The 16,021-nt window shown below is 37.0% G+C and overlaps 1 protein-coding gene across 1 annotated transcript; it reads left to right on the top strand.

Annotated features, from left to right (window-relative positions):
• The first annotated feature begins 14,417 nt into the window (after positions 1 to 14,417).
• Positions 14,418 to 15,485, top strand: LOC120254586 (pentatricopeptide repeat-containing protein At2g45350, chloroplastic-like). The gene is made up of 2 exons (XM_039262672.1): positions 14,418 to 14,554; positions 15,005 to 15,485. Exons 1-2 carry the CDS (start codon positions 14,418 to 14,420, stop codon positions 15,483 to 15,485), a joined length of 618 nt encoding a protein of 205 aa, XP_039118606.1.
• Positions 15,486 to 16,021: the final 536 nt, after the last annotated feature.

The raw sequence follows: 16,021 nt of genomic DNA, 5'->3' as shown, positions 1-16,021 counted from the left end.
GGTTTAGGATGGATTTGGGGAAGCTGGTGGAGGTTGGAGAGTGGGGAATGTTTGGGATGATTGTGTTGATTTGCATCGCTGAAAATTTCATCGGAGTTGTGTTGCCATGCATGTACTGCAGGATGCCATGCATGATGCTTTCTTTCTTTCTTAGTTTGATGATGAATACTAAGGGCATTTATGAGATTGACTTTGCTAATGTTTGGCTTGAACATCAGGTATGTGTGTTCTACTTTTATCATTCCTTTTAACTGCTTTTTTATAAATGTGTGTAGTGGTCATAATCAATGAAATGAAAATAAAAAAAATTGATTTTCTAATAAATTATGTACTCAAATACTAATATGTTTAATACATATGTGTGTGTATATTAGCCAATAAATCTAGCTAATGTGATAATACACAAGTTTTAATGTTTTTTGAAAAAATAATTCATAAATTTATATAAAATTAATATTATTCTCAAAATCTTTTGATTCACTAATGACTAATGTTCTACACTCAAATTTGAAATTTCAACACATATATATTATATGCAATTTAAAAAAAAAAATGTATAAAGAAAGAAGTCCAAACAACACAAAATTTTTATTGACCAATCACTAATCTTAAATACTCAAATATTAACATTTTGAAAGAAAATATCCGTAATTAATATAGTAATATATTATATGTACATGCATGTAAAGGTCTTGAACTGACATCAACACTCAATGCTCCTGCTCACCGTCCTCATCTGCGGCGACACAAAATGCTAAGATGTTGGCATCTTCAGAGTTTGGAGGGATGATGCTACTTTGGTTATGCAACAATAGAGGAGAGTTGGTGGACATGTGAATGTTGGTAATAATGTGAGTCTGGGGAGAAGAAGGATGGTTAAGGAGAGAGGTGAGGATGATGATGAGTATGATTGAGTGAATGAAAATCTGTGTATTGTTATGAGGTGTGTTAGTGTGGGGTTTATATTGTGTTGTTTTGAATTGTTGTGGGAGTTTAAGAACTTGTAAAGGTTGTGTTTTGTTAGTTTTTACTTATGGTAAGTAAAACAAAGAGCTTGCTTTGGTAATCAGACGTTAGTTTTTGATATAACTAATTTTATAATATTTAAATGATTGAATTTTAAAAAAAAAATCAATGTAACATCAATTATACCATACTTACCTTGCCTCTTATGTCACAGTTTATGTAATTGAAAGGTTTAAAGTTTAGGATAACCTTCAGAGTTTAGGGTTTTATTTATTTATTTTTTAAAGAACACCAAAAAACAAAGGAGGAAATTTATTAATAGCTGAACATCAATAAGGAAGCAAAGCTGCTGGAAAAACAAAACTATAAGAAGAAGACTGAAGAAGGGGAGACTAATAAAACAAAAGCTAAAGAGACTAATTAATTACAAAAGCTAAAAACAACAAGGATAAAGCTCTTCATGATCCATCTAGGCAAGTCACAGCCATGCAAAAAAAGATTAAGAGCTTGGAAATTAGCACAATGGTGGGCAAGATTAATTGCAGGCAGCATCCAAGACTTTGGGATAACATGCAATCGAGGCTGCCCATCATATCCAGGAGAAAGTTTAAATTGGAAAACGGCTCATTCCATTGCCAAGTAGTAATGGAGTTGTAGTTGTTCAGCAGATCAAGAATTGATTGATTGGTGAAGAACACATGCTTAACTGAAATGTCCATCTCCATAGTAGAATGCATTGCTACCTCCATCGCAGATAGTGATAATTACTACACAGAGAGTTAAGACCCAGAGGAACAACTTTCTTATACAAATCAAACACTAAAAACAACTCCTTTGATCTGGAAAATTCATACAAGATGAGATCAACCAGAAAAACAGAAATACTGAACTGCTTCACTAAAATAGAGATACCAATTTGTATACAACTCTGATTCCTCTGATATTCAATACATGAAAAACCAAAAACATGAGAAACAAAAGTCTAATACAAAGTTTTAGTCAAAACTCTCTCAGATTCACAGGAAAATTCACTGAACACACTCAAGAACAGGAAATTTCAGAAAACCATAACATGAACTCATTAAAACACATAACCTTATATACTTTACAATACTTGGGTACCCAAAAGGAAACTGGCTGAGTCACTATAGCACGTGTCTCCACCGGGACTCAAACCAACCGCTTAAGCTTCTCACCCGTTCATCCGCCTCGAACTTACATCAAACCTTTGATTAATCAATCCTGGCCATTGATCAAACTGAATTAACTCTTCTACGGATCGCCTCGAACTTAAACTTCATCTAAGATCAAATAAATCTCAGCCCTTGGTTACCTTCCAGCCATCTCCTAACAAACTTAACTGATATTTGAACACCTGAAAAGACACAAACACCCTTCCAATTGAAACTATTGACACCAGGACACTTCAGAGACTTCAATCTGCTTTTCTTCTTCACTTCAACTCCAAATTCTCTTTTGCTTCAATTACTGCTGACAGATAGATCCATAAACGCTATCAGGAGAAGATCAGGAGAGGCATCCTGTAATGGAGATAACATAATTAGAGTTCGATACAAAGAATCCAATTGAAACATCATCTCTGTTGATATCAAAATAAGAGTAGATAAATAAGTACTCATAAGATTAAGAGAAGTTGTTAAGGATGAGCTTTTTCCCTTGCAAATTGCTGCAACCTATAAAGTATTCATATATATAGGCAAAAGCTTTGCTAGCAATTAATAATGTCAAATCTTGGGTGAACATTCTTGAAAATCAAATCACATCTAGTTTTCCAGGACATCCAAGTACGTACCAGTAGCAATGTATGCCACAATAAAACATGAGTAATTATAGTCAGTAAGCCAAGTACCCAAGCAAAGCAATTCGGAAAATGTATAGTCTCATTAACCTATTACCAATTTGATGCCAAACCAATTGAATTTAGGACAATGAAAAAAAAGATGATCAATAGTTTCACGTTTAAGCCCACATAAGGAGCAAAGGCTATCTGGACCTAGATGGATCCTATAAAAAAAAAAATCAGATGTAGAGAGTTTGTCTTTAAAAATAAGCCAAAGAAAATGGTCTTAATAGTCCATAATTTACACCATTCAATCCAATGATCAGTAGAAGTAATGTGGTGGTTAAGAAGATGATAAACTGTAGTAAAAATTTTAGTACTCTGCAAAACCCAATGATTGTGGGAAGAATTATCAATGAGGTTGATGATAGGGGAAGTATTTTCAAAATTATTGCCAAGAAGATGATATAAGTTAGTAGAATTCCAGCTATTCTCCTGAATCAAATTAGAAATGTTAAAGTGATCAAAATCAATATTGATATTAATGAAAGTAGGCTTTAAAGCAATAGGAATGTCAAAACACCAAAGGTCCATAAGAAAGGAAGTATCTAAAGGGTTAACTAAATTAATCCTACATAAGGGCCAAAGATAAATAGCAGAATTGTAGAGCCCTCTAAAGAACCAAGAGCAGCTTGAGGGAATTTGGTCTTTCCAAAAATTAATCTTACCATAGTTCCAATGAAGAATCTTCATTACAATAGATTTGTCGAAGTTCAAGTATTTGAAAATCTGATTTACCATAAGAGAGTGCCTAACTAAATTGAGATTACGAATGCCATGACCCCCTCGGATTTACTATCTGTTAAATCATTCCAAGCAACATTATGGATGCTCTTTCCATTGCTACCTCTACTCCAAAAGAACTTTCTAACAATCCCAGAGATCTTAGAGAATTTGAGAGTGGGATAGGATAAACGGAAAGAATATAAGTAGGAATGGATAGAATAGAGATATTGATGAGGACAGTCTTAGAAGTAGGAGATAAAGACAAATTGTTCCACTTATTACAAATACTGCAAATCTTGTCAACCATATGTAAGCATTCATTCTCTTGGGAGAGATCGTTATGCCAAGATTTTTTAAAGAAAAGGCTGTAGGATTAAGATTAAGGATAAAAAAAATACTTTTATGAACTTTCTTATTAAACCAGGTGATGTGTTCTCCGTAAGTATAGGGGTTGCACACAAGTAATATAGTGGTACTCTGTGAGGGGTAGGGTTGTCGAACCTCAAGTACTAGACTAAAAATACTAGCTTAACATTGATCTCTAGTAACACATAATAGGTGATGGAGTTTAAATAAAATAAAAGAGTAATTAAGAGAGAAAAAGAAAAGAGCAAGAATGGAGATAAAGGCGATTGGATTGAGTGTCAACAAAAGAGAGCAATGCCCTGGGATGTTCCCCTTGCACTTAAGAATGCTCACTCACTCTCAAGTTCTACCAAGTACATTCTAGGGTTCTGGTGTGTACTCAAAAAGCAATGTGGTAGCTATGGTTCTCAAATACACCAAGTTTTGCTAAGGTAACTATGGCCTCATGCACGTCAAGTTTTGCAATTACACAAGGTAATCACAAGTACGACAATCCACACATAGAGTTTTACCTAAGCAATTGTGCAAATCGAACTCATCAAGTTATGCCAACACAAAGTTTAACAAAAGAACCAAAAGAACTCAGTAGATCAAAAGAGTATTTTTAGAATCCAAAGTACAAAGTTCCCGCCCTAGGGGTATCGTGGCCGGTTAGCCCCTCATGGGTGGGTACACATGGAGGAGAAAAGACTAGATCTAGAGAGAGAAGACATGACTCCCTTCTCTTTAAGATTTGCCTCTTATGTCGAGCTCCTTATGCTAACACTACTTCCCTTGTGCCTCTAACTCGCTCCTTTTTACGTCCTAGAAGGTATGGATAAGGTTGATCTTCACCCTCATCAAAGTCCTCCTGGTGGAGAAAAAGATCCCCGAACAAAGATGAAGAGGAAACCCTAAAAACTAGAGTCATTTGGGATTTTGAGCTTGACACGGTCTGTGCACAATCGTGTCCCAGACCGTGTCATGTCGGGAGAGAATTAAGTAAAAGGAGTGTCTTTACTTGGAAAGTTCTGTAGCCAAGACACGATCTTGTTGTGACCGCGCAATGCTGTAACAAGATCATGTTATGGGCACCTAGCTCGTGTTAGTAATTCTTCAATGAAACCGCCTATGGCCTGGGATTTTCAGGGGCAATGACACGATCATGTTCTGACCTTGTCAAGCTTGCATATATCCTTCAGCATAGAATTCTTGTTGGATCAACAGATGGTTGATAACTTTGGGGAGTATGACATGAGTGTGTCCTATCCGTGTTAAGATTGAACTCTTGAACTCCTTTAGAATATTTTCATCTAGATTTTGCTCCAAATTGTACTGAGCCCTTATTTTTGCACATGCGATAAAAATACCCATAATAGCACTGCTCATGTATAAAAGTGCACTTGAGAACAAGAAAAATAATGAATTTAGGGTATGAAAACATGTATGCAAAGTGCACTCATCACCAGGAGGAGAAGAAAATCTGGGATTTGGTAAGATTAAGGTGCTGACTAATAAAATTGGTATAGATGTTGATACAAAGTTTGATGTTTCTAGCAACAAACCTAGAAGTTTTTGTAACTAAAATGAAGTCGTCAGCATAAATAAGGTGATTAAATTTAAAATTAATGTTTGAATTGAAGCCAGGGATAATACAAATTTGGCACCCATAATTAAGCGTAGAGGTAAGAATTTGAGAGATTAAAATGAAAAGATAAAAGGAAACATGGTCACCCTGACGAACACCTCTAGAAGTAGTAAACAAAGTAGAAGGAATACCATTAACTAAAATTGAAAAGGAGCTAGAAGAAAGACAACTAGAAATCCAAGAGATCCAAGAGTTATGAAAGTTCATTTTCTTGAAGATAGCAAGAATTACACTCCATTTCAAAGTATCATAGGCCTTTTCTATATCCAATTTGATAATCATCCTAGAGGTGTCATTGTTATTGTTCTCAATAGTATGCACAACTTCTTGGATGTCAATGATATTATCAAAAGGACAACGGCCAGAGACAAAACCAACTTGCTCCTTACCAACAAGCATAGGAAAAAATGACTTTAAACGGTTGGCAAACAACTTAGTAATGATTTTAAAACACACATTACAGAGTGAAATAGGCTTATAATCAAAAACCCTCTTGGGATTGTCCATTTTGGGGATAAGAGCGATATAGGTTTTATCCCAAGAAGAAGACAACAAAGAATTATCAAAGAAATATCGAATAGTTCGAAATAGCTGATCTCCGACAATAGGCCAAAAGGAATGAAAGAATTCAACATTAAAACCATATGGGTCAGGGGATTTACCTGTGGAGAGATCAAGAATAGTAAGGCAGAATTCTTCCATTGTAATCTCCGGGATAAGATGCAAACTATTTGCATCCGAGAGCCTGGGGATATCGTTGGGGAGAGCATTAAGAATATTAAAGCTATCTTCAAAAGGGGACATCCAGAGATTAGCATAGAAATTGCAAAAATGCTTAGCTGATATCAAATTGTTCTCGGGATACATTACCTTCATTATCCATAACCTACGATATAGCATTAAAATGAGATCAAATACGGGTGATATAATGAAAAAAATGAGTATTCCTATCACCATCTTTAACCCAGAGCATACGAGCATGTTAAGCCCACTTGATATTACTTTGGTGTTGTAGGGTACCGAGTTTGCTATAATACTCCATAAGGTTTTGTAGTGAGGTGTGGTTGAGATCAGACTCTTCAAGGATTTTAATAAGCCATTCAGTTTGAGTAAGATCTAAATTGATTTTGTTGATGCCACAACGATGGCACTCCATAAGTTTGAGATGAGTGCGAAATAGGTGAGTGACAGCCTGCATGGGTTCCCATGGGGGTAAAATGCCAAGAGTCCTGAACAACAAAGTGACACCCAAGATAGTTGATATAGAAGTATTCAAATCTGAAAAAACTATTGTTATAAAAAGGGTTAAGGTAGATAGAAAGAAAAAAAGAATGAGGGGAGAATGGTCCGAAAATGAGCGTTGATAAGTGCTTGAGTAAACATATTTTTCTATATATTTTACATGCATTGATCATCATTTTTACCATGGTTTATGTCTCATATTGTGTAGTTGGTGTTCTTTTGTGCAATTAGGATGTGAATACCTTGAAGAGTAAAAAAGAAAGCAAAGATAGGATATAAAGACACAATGTTGGGAGTTCTTGTTTAATTCAAAGACTAAGACACGAGAGGAGTTCATGAATGTGGAGATGTGTGCCAACTTCTAAGGAGATTCAAGCCAATTTATTAGTTGGAGGGGCACAAAAGGCAGTCACAACTTCATGTTCCTTCTCTTTGTGAAGATTTGCAAGACCTTTCAAGGATGTGTCGATGAAGAAAAGCCTTATAGCCTACCACATGGATGTGTGCCCAACCATGTGGTCTCAAGAGAAGAGTGTTTGGACCATGTTTGCGAAGAGACTGTAGTAAAACAATGCAACATTTTACTATAGCAGTAATGTAGCAAAATCACTGTTCACGCAACTTGGTGAAAATTCTTGCAACCCGCGCAGGCGCGTGGAAAATTCACACGGGCGCGTGAGGCACGTAATAGTCGCGGTACATGAGTATAAATAGGTCGTTTGCCCTATTCTTTAGAGACTTTTCGTGAGCACTTAGAGGGCAAGGCCGCTAGGGTTCTAAAGGAGGTCTTTGGCGATATTAGGGGCCATTCATCACCAAATTTGATCGATCTTCTCTCTGTCATAGCATAGTGGGGGCCTTCAACAACCTAGCTTTGTTGAAGGATTCTTCAAGACGTTGAGCGACACATCAAGGCCATCATCACGAATTCAAGGGGGGTTTTCTCTATGGTTTTCTTGGTTATTCATTGTACTAATCTTGGTTTTGTAACTTGCCCCATGGAGGGCTAAACCCTAGTAGGTATTTGGGTATGTGAACCCTAAGATCTTGTTATCTTATATTGATTTGCTTTATGTTTCTATTAAATCCGAGTTGATTTGAGTTTTGACCTTGTGTTTCCATGGCTTGCATGTTTTGTTGATCTTTGTGATTGATTTAGTATGCTTGATTTGTTACTTTTGATGTGAGAGGTCTCCATTAGAGTTAGAACTTCAAGGTTAAAGAGGGTTAGTCATGAGATAGTGGAGTGTCCTCTTTTTCCTTCCGACGAGTGTTTCCTATCTCCGTATTCCCTAAACTCAATGCAATCATATTTGGTGTGAGGTGTGAGATTGATAGATTTCTCTGCCGGGACCTTGTAGGAGGTTAGGGATCTTTCTCCTAGAAATAGGGTTGGATCTTTCTTTAGAAATCAGTTTCACTCCTAGGTATCCCTAGAGCTATTGCGGCCATATGGGGTGTGAGGTGTTAAGATTGAGCAATTTCTCGACTCGGGACCTTATAGGGGACTAGTACCATTTGCTTGGAGGCAAGGATCGGTTGTTCTTGGATTACTTTGACTCCTTAGACTAGGTTTAGAACCATTTAGCAAATCTTCAGCTTCATGTTAGATCCTGGGGGAGCATCACCCTGGTACCTTACCTTTATTGACTGAGTTCTCCTTTACTTTATTTCTTTCCCATTTGCTTGCTTATTAATTTTCTTGCAATTAGTTCATTTCATCACACCCATTGATTCTGACTAGATAACTAACAATTGGCTACTACTAATACTTCTGTTCTCTATGGTACTTCGACACTCGTGCACTTGCGGTTCACACGGAATTCGGATATGTGTTAAGCGAGTAAGATGATGAAGTTTGTAATCTCAAACAGTATTGCACCATTCCATGTTCACCAAACAGTAATCTAGTTTGGCCTAATGATGAGCTGAGCCAATCTGGTTATTAACCAAGTACAAGGACTAGAAAATATAAGGTCAAGCAAGTTATTAGAATCAAAAAAGTTTTTAAAGAAACTAGCCTTTTTATCATAGTACATGTAAGTTCCTCTTATATGCTCATTTCTCGATAGAACGGCAATGAAGTCACCCAGAATGAGCCAAGGAAGCTATAAAGGGGCTATCTTGGACAACTCGTGCCAAAGAAGACAATGACTTCAAAATCGAGAAGAGTTATAAACTATGAAAATGATACAGTTTTTAAAAAGTTAATTAGAAAAAACCAAATGTAAAACTTTACGAGGAATAGCAATGGGCGTGACATGACCAAAATCGCTATCCTAGAAAACAAAAATACCACTGGAAAAGCCAATTGCTTCAAACGCAGCCAAATCCTAATTACGGGGGACTTTAGAACTAAAAGGATTCACATGGTCAAAATTAGCATGAGATTTAACAATACAAACCAAATGAGGCTTGTAAATACGAATCATCCTGAACACACACAAGGAAGTATCTCTCGCTGACATGCCCCTGCAATTCTAGCAAAGAATTTTAATATAACTCATGTTAAACATGGATAAACTTGAGAAAGAGAAAGAAAGAATACAACCAGAATAAAATGTTAAGAAAGTGTGTAACCAAGGCAGATAGGAAACTTAGGAGCAAGGGTTCCAATGCTCCGTCTTTCTTTTCTTCTGGGAAAGGCAAGGGTGAGGCAACCCCTTCCTAATGAGAGCCTCACGTTTAGCTTTAACCTAATACTAATTTAAAGTCATATTATCCTCGGGACCGTCTTCACCCGACTTCTCTTCATCATCTTCGGACATCTCCTCTTTACCCTCATTGGAAGAGACATCATCTTGACTGTTGTTTTCCTCCATATCATCCGCATGAAGAACATTGGCTATCTACTCAACAATCTGTAAGTGGGATTCTGAGAGAGCAAGGTATGAAGGATGGGCGATGGAGAGGATAACCTGATAGGAAGATGGTTTTTCAAATTAACTTTTTCTGAAGAACCGTGAAACCCTATGATTTGATTGGATGGATTGGGCGGTTATTTAGGGAGATGAACAGAAGGTCCAATAGAAGATATTATGAGATCGTGATGAATGCTCGGATTGTCTTCGCCAATAGTTGGATCAACGAAGTTAGAAATTACAAAAGAGGTTGTCACATCAGAAGGGCAGGCACTACTATTGCTGGAATTAGGAGTATGCGCCACCCAAACTTATTGACTTTAGCTCTATACGTGACCTATGCTCGGCAGTACCTCAAAAACCAACTCCCTCAGTAGTCACCATGACTGCCGTCTCGCAAGCCATGGGATTGACATGATCGTCACCCCTGTGGCCTCGTGTACGGCCATGCCAGAGGAAGACTAGAAATCAAGGACCATAGTTAGTTTCCGGTGAGACGATGACCGGAATATGAAGTGCTTTTGATGAGGAGTGCTCAGGATAAATAACATCAACCTCCATGCTCTGCTCAGCAGCATGCTAGGCATGACCAAACCCGACTACCATCTCCTAAACAATTTGAGAGGGTGGATAGGTGGAGCCAGTTTAGTCGCCACCTTATCAGGGTATGTGCTGGTGCAGTATCTGATTAATCTACAAGAGTAACAAAAAGTCGACAATTGTTCATACATAACAACCACAAACACCTTATGATGGCCGTCACCAAACCAAAAACCCTGACAAAGGGGTTTCAAGATATCAATTTCCACGTATACCCGAGCATATTTGGATCTTGTAATGGTGGACATAAGCTCATCAATTTTGAGAAGGGTACCTAAGTGGTTGACAATGGTCTCTAGGGTTTCGTTGTCCTAAAATTCAACAGGAAGATTGTGGAATTAAACTCATATTGTAGCAGAGATTAGTTTGGCAAATGATTATTCGAAAAATGGTTTCCCTAGGGAGAGTTTCGAGATGAGGCCATTAATGGACCATGGACCCTTAGTGAGAAGCCTTTGCATAATTTGGTCGGATGAGCACTGTATTAGTAGAAAACCATTAGGAAGATCCCAGATGCAGATGTTACCATTGCCTGCCCATTTAACAAGGAGCGCATTTTTAACCTATTCGAAGGAAGGTGGCTTACTAAATAGTTTACCATAGATAGCGTACTGGAAGCGCATACGAGCCTTGGCCAATGCATCAGCATCGAGCTTGACAAAGTCGGTTGTTTTTTTCTTTCAGCTTTTTGAGAATGTTGATGTTATGCAATGGAGAGTTTTCCGAGTAATGAGTGAAGGTGGAGTTTTCTGAGTTTTCCCAAGATTTGCGAGGAAGATGAGGGGTTGAAGAGATTGGAGGCTAGCCCCCACTTGCCATAGCAAGGAGAAAGCCCAGAAAGAAGCTCACAAGATGTCCGAGTTAGCTTTTGATTTTGTTTTTAAACTGCTAGTAAAAATAGAGTTGAACGATTTAGAATGGAGTTACTATTATGATAAAATACCATGTATTTCATTTTTCAATGTATTATTGTTCAAAAACACAATACTTACTATTCAGTTGTATGGTAGTAACCATTGGATTACAATCCAAAGGCTCATGATCAATTTGGGTAAATTGTAAATTTGGGTATATGTTTATTGAAGTGTGGGCAAATATTTATTTTGTGTATCTAATGGATAATATCAATTGAGTGGCCAACAAAAAAATACTATGGCTACTTTATATATCTATTAAACTTAGCCTAAAAATTAAATATGACTATATAATTAAAAAAATAAAATAATAATTTTACATTTTAAAATAAAAAAACAAAAATTAACATTTAGAGTATGTTTGATTGTCCTTTTTTTCCTGAAATTTTTTTTCCATGGATCATTTTCTAGCCTTTTAAGCTATTTGTTTATCAAAATTTTCCATGGAAAATTTTTCCACAAACTCTATCACGTGACCCTATTTTCCCTCAAATCAGTGGAAAATTTTTCCTACCTCAACTCTGGAAAAAGTTTTCCAGGGAAATCATACGGGCCTATGTGAAAAAAATAACATGCGAGGCAAATCAAATTTGGGGTAGGGATCAACTTCAATGTTTTTCCTTTTCTTTAAGTTAAAAAAAAAAGATAAATTATATAACTTGATAATATTTTAAATAAATTTATCCGGATCAATGAACAGATACCAAGGCGTTTAGATGGGAAGATTCAATTCCACATAGTGCTATTTATAATTATCAAATGTTTTTTTAAATATTTTTTAATAATTTTAATAATTTTTTAAAAACATTTTCATGGAAAATGTGATTTTTTTCCCAGGGAAAATTGATGCAATCAAACAACAAATGAGTTTTTTTCATGGAAAATAAGAACAATCAAACAACAAAATCTAAATTTTCTATAGAAAAACTTTTGATTTTCTCACTAAAAAATAATGCCAATCAAACAACTATTTATTTATTTTCCATGGAAATTTTTTTCATGGAAAAATATTCCATGGAAAAGTTTTCTTTTCTAGCCATTTTTCATGTTGTTAATCAAACAAAGCCTTATAGCAGTTTGGGACCAATAAAAAAAACTTATAAATCAAGCTCAATAAATTATTTCCAGTGCTACAAACGCAAAAAATAAAACTCAAAAAAGATTAATTTAAAGCAAAACAATGCTGGCGTTGGCGCATCAGCCCACCACCCAACGACGACCCCTTCGTCTTCCCCAAATGCACCAATCGCCGGCACCCCGACGAGCACCACACCCACCTCCTCACCTCCGGCGTCCTCCTCCACCATTCCACCACCTCCCGCCTCATCCTCCATCTATGCCCCTCCCCCTCCCCCCAACTCCACATCCAACTCCGATCCCTCCTTTACAACGCCTTAATCAAAGCTTCCTCCAATGTCCGCAGCCCTCTCAACGCCCTCCTCACCTTCTCCTTCGTGTTCTCCTTCAGCGACTCCCCTGACCCCTCATCCTTCTTTATTTTCCTCACCGCCGCCGCCCATGCCTCCTCCCTCTCCGTGGCAGGGACGGAACCAAGGGGGGGCTAGCAGGGGCTTCAGCCCCACGTCGGCACCAGCAAGGTTTTTTTCATGTTTGGCCGGAAAACATAGAAGTTATAGAACCATGCAAACCAGCCCCCTCTTCGGCCATGCCAGCCTTGCCAAAAGCCTCTCATCCGCCTTGATAATCACTACATAGATACTAAAGGCCATGAGGAAGAACTTTTGTATTCAACTCAACCTCAGAAAACATTTGTACAAGTCGGGATAATTCATGGAAGATGAGATGTTCAAAGGAAAACAGAAAAAACCACCAAGTTTGAAACTATGCTTTTTATAATTTACGAAACTTCAGAACTAAAATGAAACTGGTGCATTGAGAGCATGAGTCAATTACATTCTGGTTAAACCAAACCAACTAATATTGCCTCGAACTAATGTGCATCCATTTGATGATCTCATCCTGGCCGTTCATTGGAAAACTAATCTTGACTCTTAAGGTTGCCTCGAACTTAAACCAATCATCTTGATGAAATTAATCTCAGCCGTTCATTCTTTCCTTCTCAAAACTAACCAAAATTCAAACATTTGAAAGGTCGGGTTTTACCCTTTTAATCAAAAATCTATTTCCGTGTTTCAAAAATATTCAAAAATTCCGACTTTTTTCGCTTCTTCAACCTGGCTGCTTCTACACTGCATCCTCTCTACTTTTCACTGAGTATGTATATTTTAGTATTTATTTTTTTTAATTATTGGATCATACAATTAATGATCAAGTATTACTTCTTATTTGAAAATGAGAGAATGAATGTATTAAATTTATGGGTGAAATAAATATAACATGAATAATAAGCTTCATTTTTATAAATATGCCTACAATGTGTTTGATTAAATGCCTTGATGAGTTAAAATGTTGAAAATATCAAATATCAAATATTAATATGTATCATAATGTATATATGTATAAGTAAATAATGTTTAGTGTTGAGAGGGCATTTTCGGTGATGAATATTGTGAAAACTGACTTGCACAACAAAATGGGAGACGAGTGGATGAACGATAGCATGATTGTCAATATTGAGAAAGAGGTTTTTGCAACTATTGACAATGAGGCGATTCTACAATGTTTTCAAAAAATGCAAACTCGTCGTATTCAGTTACCTCCTCTGAGTAGCATGCGTCGCACAGATGGCAATTCTAGCTCTAGTGTGCATAGATAAATGTTTTATGTTTTTTTGTGATTATTTTAATTAAATGTCACAATATCGCACTATTTTGTTTTGAATACAATTTATGTTGACTGAAAATTTTATTTTAACATTTTGCCCTCAGGCCCTCCCTCCCCCCCATCAATAAATCCTGGTTCTGTCCCTGTTCCGCGGGTTCTCATCTCCACGCTCTCATCCTTAAAACCGGGTTTTTCCTCAATCTCTATCTCCAAAACGTTCCCATTAGCTTCTACTCAAACTGTGGACTTTATATGGCTTCCCGGCAACTGTTTGATAGAGTGCCTCTATTTCTCGGAACTCAATATTGGATGCTTATGTTAGAGCAGGGAAATTGAATTCAGCTTTAGAGGTTTTCTATGCCATGGATGATGATGAAAAGAACTTGATTTCATGGAACTCAATGATCGTTGGCTGGGCATAGTCTTTGAACGGAATCGGTATTACTCGGCAACTGTTGGACTTGGTTTCTTGGAATTTGATGATGAATGGGTATGTGAAACAAGGGATGATGGATGAAGCATTGGAGTTGTTTGATAAAGTGCCGGAAAGGGATGTTATAGCTTGGGCTAGTGTGATCAAGGGGCATATGGATGCCAGGAATGTTAGCTCGGGCGGTGTTTGTTTGATGAAATGCCGGAGAGGGATGTGATTATCTTGAATGTCATGATCACTGGATACCCGAAGAATGGTATGTTCAATGAAGCATTGCTTATCTTCATGAAGATGCAAGTTGAAGGTAGGATAGTTCTCGATGACACCACTCTATTCACCGCTTTTTCCACCATTTCAGAGCTCAATCGTATCACTCTTGGAACATGCATACATATATAAATTCATCATAATAAAGCGCCTATCAATTTCTGGGAAGCTCAGCATCGCACTCATTGACATGTTCTCAAAGTGTGACCGTCTAGAGGAGGCATTGCAGGTGTTTGAGATATCCGGTATGCAAATAGTAAATCACTAGAATGAAATGATAAGGGATCTAGCAATGCATAGATTCGGTGAATTATCACTTGAACTATTTGCGGAGATGAAAAGATGATCATTGAAGCCAGATGACATCACATTCATCAGCTTTCTCAACGCATGCAGCCACAGAGGACTAGTCAAAGAAGGTCTAGCATGCTTCAAGAGTTTGATCAAAGACTACAAACTAGAGCCGAAAGTGCAGCATTATGGATGTATGGCTGACATTCTGGGTTGTGTGGGATTGCTGAAAGAGACAGTGAGATTGATCAAGGCAATGCGTGTACAACCAAATGATGTGGTTTGGAGATCACTGCTAAGTGCTTGCAGAAATCATGGTAACATTGAGATTGGAAAGAAGGTGGTTACCAGTATGATAGAATGTGATAATTGTAGGTCTAGTTCATATGTTCTCCTGTCAAATCTGTATGCTGGATGTTGTATGTGGGAAGATGCAACCAGGATTAGAATGACAATGAAAGAAGGGGATTTTAGGAAACTTCCTGGTTGTAGTTGGATTAAGCTTGATGGGATTATTCATGATGGGATTAACTCGCCCTCAAGCTCGACGGATTTATTCCATTCTTTTGAATTTTTGTACAGTTGAGGTGAATATTTCATAACAATATTTTTGGTAAATCATTGTTTTAGACCCTGCAAATTTTCGTATCTACTTGGGAACTGAAGCATCTCCCTCATGTTATTACTTATTAGGCGTGTTTGATACCCACATGAATACTGAATAACAAATTAAAAGTAACACCATTTTAAACATGGATAAGTTAATTTGGACAATAAAATCTCTTATTCTAGGAGGATAGCTTATTTTATTCTATTTTTCCCTTATTAAAACATTACATATGAATAAATGATAAAAATGTATTTCATTGCTATGAGATTCTTCCGGTGGGGCTAATTGTCTTATTTTGATATCAAACATGTCTCATAATAGTCAACTAACATGAATTAGACACTAGTCAATAGTCACCATGCATGTATGAGCTTTCCATATTACAATATTCAAATAGAACATAATGGTCCTCTTACCATTAGGAGGTGAAAAAATGTAGCCCTCACCAACGAAGATAAGGTTTTATTAACGCTAATTAATAACAATGACTGATATGGATAATAAAGGTTTAG

This window comes from Dioscorea cayenensis, unplaced genomic scaffold, assembly GCF_009730915.1.
Source record: "Dioscorea cayenensis subsp. rotundata cultivar TDr96_F1 unplaced genomic scaffold, TDr96_F1_v2_PseudoChromosome.rev07_lg8_w22 25.fasta BLBR01000515.1, whole genome shotgun sequence".
NCBI classification, from domain to species: Eukaryota; Viridiplantae; Streptophyta; class Magnoliopsida; order Dioscoreales; family Dioscoreaceae; genus Dioscorea; species Dioscorea cayenensis.
Note: the sequence above shows the minus strand (reverse complement) of the source record. Positions and strands in the feature narration are given on the sequence as shown.

What these genes read in the sequence shown, in the direction of transcription:
- LOC120254586 (XM_039262672.1), top strand. Translation starts at nt 14,418, where the DNA reads ATGGATGAAGCATTGGAGTTGTTTGATAAAGTGCCGGAAAGGGATGTT. An exon ending in ATGAAATGCCGGAGAGGGAT is followed by an intron (nt 14,555 to 15,004) that starts GTGATTATCTTG and finishes CAACGCATGCAG; the next exon opens with CCACAGAGGACTAGTCAAAG.